The sequence below is a fragment of the Microtus ochrogaster genome, chromosome 24, assembly GCF_000317375.1.
Source record: "Microtus ochrogaster isolate Prairie Vole_2 chromosome 24, MicOch1.0, whole genome shotgun sequence".
NCBI classification, from domain to species: domain Eukaryota; kingdom Metazoa; phylum Chordata; class Mammalia; order Rodentia; family Cricetidae; genus Microtus; species Microtus ochrogaster.
This window is the reverse complement of record NC_022024.1, coordinates 3,887,295-3,892,607: the sequence shown is the minus strand read 5'-3', so window position 1 is coordinate 3,892,607 and position 5,313 is coordinate 3,887,295. Positions and strand designations below refer to the sequence as shown.

The window sequence follows — 5,313 nt, the reverse complement described above, 5'->3', positions numbered from 1 at the left end:
TCTCGAAAAACCAAAAAAAAAAAAGCAGAAAAATAAACACAGCTCAAAGTGTGTATGTGGGGGGAGCCAACAGCCTCCCTTTGTCTTCCAGAAGAGCAGAACCTCGAGGGACAGCACGGGAACACTTACCCCGGATCAAAAACCCCCGGAGTGCGACAGGTTGGCCCCGAACAGGACTGGAGCATCATCAAGCGATAGTTCATCTTCCCCAAAAGCTCGGGGTCTATAGTTTTAGCAATGTTGGTGATTTGGTCTGGGTCTGCAGTTATATTATAGACTTCTACGAACACCTAGGGGAAGAAAGGAAGGAGCAAAGGGAAAAAAGCAAAGGTTATATTGAGAATATTCCTAAGGCAATTATTTCTAAAGGGAAGATACAGAAAAACCAAGGCCCATCCATCAGGTGGGCTAAGGCTTCAAGATCCACACATTCGCATACTGTTGGGGTTCACCTGCACTGGACACACAGCCCATGATGAACTGCGGTCACCTGTCCACCACACACTCTAGAAGTGAACACGAGGTGAGCCCTCGATGGCCTGGCCTCAGTACCCAGACAGTATTGCAGGTGCTCGGTGAGGGGAGTGTGGAAAAGCCATGTTTGCCTCAGAAGCTGGGGTTCAAGTGAGGATGGAGGTGAGAACTGCACTGACTTCTGGCCCCTGAATCATTTCCTATTTTAAAAAGGAGTTGGGGCTATTTCTTGCCAGCGGGGAAGGCTACAGCTGTATTGTCTACGGCAGCATTATCTCTAACGCAGACTGTCTGGCCTCGGTGCCTCCCTCTCATCCGCATATGTTCTCCAGGACATGCGAGGTGAACGCTGCCCTCAGTCTACCGTGCAATGGTACGGACAAGGCCAGCTCAGCTCAAGCGAAGACTGTGCTGCTGAGCTGCCGGGAAGGGGCAGTCCCCTTCTGAATGAGGCAGTGAGCATTTACTTCCTATGGTAAGAGGGGGCCAGACTGGGTATGCAAGCACCTGCTGAGCTCAGGGTGACTGCAAGGCCCAGTGTCCTCGGGACCCTTCAGGTGATCCACAGTTATCAGTGTGGCCAAGTCCCGTCTTCTCCCAAGGATGGCCCTTCTGGGCCTGTGTCCCCCACTCTAATAACAGACAGCATTGGCTTGTGCTGTGTGAACCAAGGGAGCTTCCGGGTATGTCAGCTGCTGGCCAGCCTGTTGGGAATGTCCCAGTTCCTCTCTGTAGACACTCAAGTGCTCACTTTTAGCCCACAGACCAGGCGTGTGTCATTCTGAGAAAGTCAGCTTAAAGAGTGGGGGCTGCGGGGGTGGTGAGGAGAGAAGGCCCCATTGAGAAGAGTCAGAGAATGAAGCCTGTCTGTACAGGACTGTCTTGAGACTGCAGGGAAGAAACTCACCTCCCTGGGTAGTGCTGGGACCGATCAATACCACCAGGCCCAAGTCCCCCTTACCTCCTGGTCGTCAAACTCACAATACTGCAGGTTCCACAGTGACGACAGCGTCCTCACACAAGCATAGGTATTGTTGTAGGCGTCTTCACACACACAGTCGGGGAAACATTGCTGGGGGAGTTTACAAGTTCAATGAGGATCGCTCTGACAGTAACAGAATCTCATGGCTGAAGCTAGTCACCAGGGAGGGGAACCAGATATCAAATGAATCTCTCTGAAGGACGATCTGGAACGATCATCCTGGGGTGAGAAGAAAAATGCAGAGTGCCCCGAGATCTCAGTGCTACAAAGGACCAAACCCCATGTTCTCCACAGGCTCTGCCAGTCCACAGTGGGCTGTGCTGTGTTTTTACACACACACATTTTAGAAGAACCCCCCTCCCCCCAACCAGGGCCCTTGCTGGCCTGAAGTAGAAATCTACTTGTCTCTGCCTTCCAAGACCTAGGATGATAGGACTGTGTGCCTGCACTGGGCTGGGTCCTTTACTCAGAACACTGAGTGACAGGAGACCCAAGGCTCAGTTCCCCAAAGCCAGTCAATGTGGCGGTTACATCTGTGTGACCTGCGGGGTTGCTGCCAGTGTAAGGCATGTGATGGCACACGGGGCAAACCCCATCTCTCCATCAGTCCTGACAGTGTGCTGTGGGGAGTGGGTAAGGTGAGGGGGGCGGAGCCTGATGCCAGGACCAGCCAAAGGGCATCAGTCGGGTGGCAAGAAAGCTGCAATCCAAGACAAGCTCTACTCACAGACACTCCAGGACTCAAGGAAGGGCAGGTCGGGTCAGTGATGTTACGGCCTTCTCCTTGGTATTCCACCAGGACATCTGACCTCCAGGTTAAGTTGCTGGCTCCTTTCTAGGAAAAAGAGCAGAGGTGGTTTCTGCGAGGCACGGCTCTCACTGTGCTGCCTGCGGGACCTTTGGACAGGAGTGAAGAGCGTGGACACCGATGGAAGCCACCACTGTCATTTCTGGGATTTACAGTCTATAAAGGGACTTAGAATGTTTTATAGTCCTCTACAGGGCAGCAGTGAGGCAGGCTGAATGGAAGCCAGTAGCTAACAAGAGCTGACGGTGGTCCAGGCTGCTCCAAACCAGGGCCCGTGTGAACAGTGCCTAGCAGAGAGGAATAGTGCCTAGGAGTGCAGGCCTGAGGGACGGGCAGTGTGGGGTGCAGATCCTGAGTACCACCGACATGTCACATGCATTCCGTGTTGCATATTAGCAGTGTGGAGAGAGGCTGCAGCATTTGAAACACACACATTTGAGGCGGACATATGAATACTGGAGAAGGCAGGCTCTAGAACAGGTCAAAGTGTGAGATCAAAAGCAGATGACTTCAGGCATTAGGATAGCAGAGAACATGGAAATAGGTGGGTCATGAACCCCAGCTTCCAAGAGGAGGAAGCAGGAACAGGTTGGGGTGGACAGCCGGGTCTAAATGCCAGGAGGCCCCAACCAGCAGGCAAGATGGGCCCAGGGGACAAGCCTGCAGCACCAGTTACTTGGGAAGCTGAGGCACAAGAAATGACTGAGCCCAGTTTGATCACTGGGCAACATACTGAGACCTGACTCTGCACAGTAAGAGGCAGGAGATGGTTAGGAAGGGCAGAATAAGGCTGCACTGAGTCTGACTGGACCTGCCTTCACCCTTTTCCTGTTCATCTCTAGATCCTGTCCTTGGCTGATGTGGTTCTAACATCAGCAACAATAAATGTAAGCCTTTTAAATCAGGGAAGAGCAGTTCAGGTTTTAGCAAGTCCACGGTCATCCCTGGTGTCAGTTGAGAACCATGGCTCTAAAAACCATTGAAGCTGGAAGCCCTAGAGGGGTGGGTGCTAGCCTGTACTGAAGCTGGAAGTCCTGGAGGGAATGGGTGCTAGCCTGTACTGAAGCTGGAAGTCCTGGGGGGAATGGGTGCTAGCCTGTACTGAAGCTGGAAGCCCTAGAGAAGTGGGTGCTAGCCTGTGCATGGCCTTGAATGCCAGGAAAGGGAGAGTCGGTGATGAGGATTACTTAACTCATGGCTACACTCAAACCTGAGTAAAACTGTGCAGGTCCAGGTTTCAAATTATGAGTCACTGGAGACTGCAGAAGTGCCCCTTCTTTCTTGTTCATGCTGCCAGAGCTGGGGAGAGCTTATCTGTCATGCGTGGGTAGACCTGAGTCCCACACTTATGTGTCACGTGTCCAGAGGCTGATTAATGCCAATTAAATCAGCAGCTCTCATGGAGGGGGGCCCAACACTAGGATCTCATTTCCCTAGGTGACTCTAACGGGGACCAGGGTGAGACTCAGTGTCCAAATAATATCCCATGAGACATCTCCCAGGGCACCCGAGGCAGCTAGTATTTGGTTGCGAGTCATGCCCTATGCTCCTCAGACCAGGAACAAAGAGAAAAGACGCCTACTTGTGCCCCCTTTGTGCAGACCTGCAGAAAAGAGCAGAAGAAACTCCCCAGACGTCCCTGTCAGTTTGCAGAAATCAATAAGAAGCATCAAGAGGTGGAAGAGAACATTTGGGAAAGAAGTTAAATGACAGAGCTAGAGCCCCACAGATACTAACGGAGGAGAGACAGACAGCCGGGTGACGGTGGAGTCAGGTAATGGAGGATCAGGTAGCTGAGAACAATATGGATCCATCTTGCAAACAACGCAGAATTCTCAAAAAGCCCAGATAGATCCACTGCAGAATCGTGTGTGTGTGCATGTGTGTGACGCTCAAAGCAAGGTCAAAACTAGCATGTTTAAGGTGACATACATAACCAGCATGGGGACAATGAGGAGTGTCAACATGCATAGATTTCCCCCGATTCTTTGATTTCTCCTACCCCTCCTGTCCCCCCCCCCCCCCCCCCCTTTGACACTAGAGAACGAGCCCGAGGCCTTATATGCTGTGCAAGTGCTCCACCATGAGCCGCATCCGCAATCCTGCCAATCTGCGATCTCTCCACCCACACTCGGGGCAGTAAACTAGCCAGACAGTTATTTCCCCGGCCCTCGTAAATAGTGTTCCAGCGCCCTCCATGCCTCAGACTTCTGAGACAGTGGGCATTAATTAATTAGTCTTTGCCACTCTGAGGTGACAGACCTCCTTACTTCAGCCTCTGTTTGATGACAGTGAGGTGACCACAGTGACCTGGGCCATTCCTCCGTTTCATAGGTTACTCAGAGCTCTCTGGTTTATCTCTATTGGGATGTCAACCTCTCTTTCTAAGCCCTCACATGCCATCAACTGTCCTCCTGGACGGAACCTGGATGACCCTTCGGTCACCTTGGTTTGTTCATGGAGGGGAGGGGAGAGAATACAGAAAGCTGAGATGACAAGTGGTCCGTCCCGTCAGTCAGCCAGGTTTTTGTTTTTTTTGAGACAGGGTTTCTCTGTGTAGCCCTGGATATCTTGGAACTCATTCTGTAGACCAGGCTGGCCTCAAACTTATAGTGATCCATCTGCCTCTGCTTCCCAAGTGTTGGGATTGAAGGTGTGTGCCACCACCACCCAATGTCATCTTTCCTTTAGGAAGCGTCTTCCCACCACATGGCGAGAGACAAATCCTGTCCTTTGACTACCAGGTTTAGGAATTTTATTTTGTCTACCTGGGTTTCCTCAGAGCTTGGGCTCTGTTGATTGTACTCACCAGAATGGGTACTAAGGACACTCCATCCATCTGTGTCTTATTCAGGTCATAGCCAGCAAGGTCTAGGATTGTGGGGCCCAAGTCAATATTCGAGACCAGCATCTGATGAGCAAAGAAAACAGGATGGGACACAGCTGGTCTCATCTTCCCTTTCCCTCTAATAAACCCGAGCTGCCCACCAGAAATCCACGGCGCCATCGCTTTCCCATAACCCAGTTCCAGACACTCAACTGCAGCTTA

General features: G+C 51.7%; 1 protein-coding gene across 1 annotated transcript in view; it reads right to left on the bottom strand.

Moving 5' to 3' along the window:
* The window catches only part of Gns (glucosamine (N-acetyl)-6-sulfatase), a 36,121-nt gene that overhangs the window by 4,754 nt on the left and 26,054 nt on the right, over positions 1 to 5,313 (bottom strand). Inside the window, exons 10-13 of the mRNA XM_005357926.3 lie at positions 5,074 to 5,175; positions 2,184 to 2,291; positions 1,436 to 1,546; positions 130 to 290 (exon numbers count right to left, since the gene is read on the bottom strand). Coding sequence (XP_005357983.1) covers positions 130 to 290; positions 1,436 to 1,546; positions 2,184 to 2,291; positions 5,074 to 5,175 — 482 coding nt within the window. The remainder of the gene's footprint in view (positions 1 to 129; positions 291 to 1,435; positions 1,547 to 2,183; positions 2,292 to 5,073; positions 5,176 to 5,313) is intronic.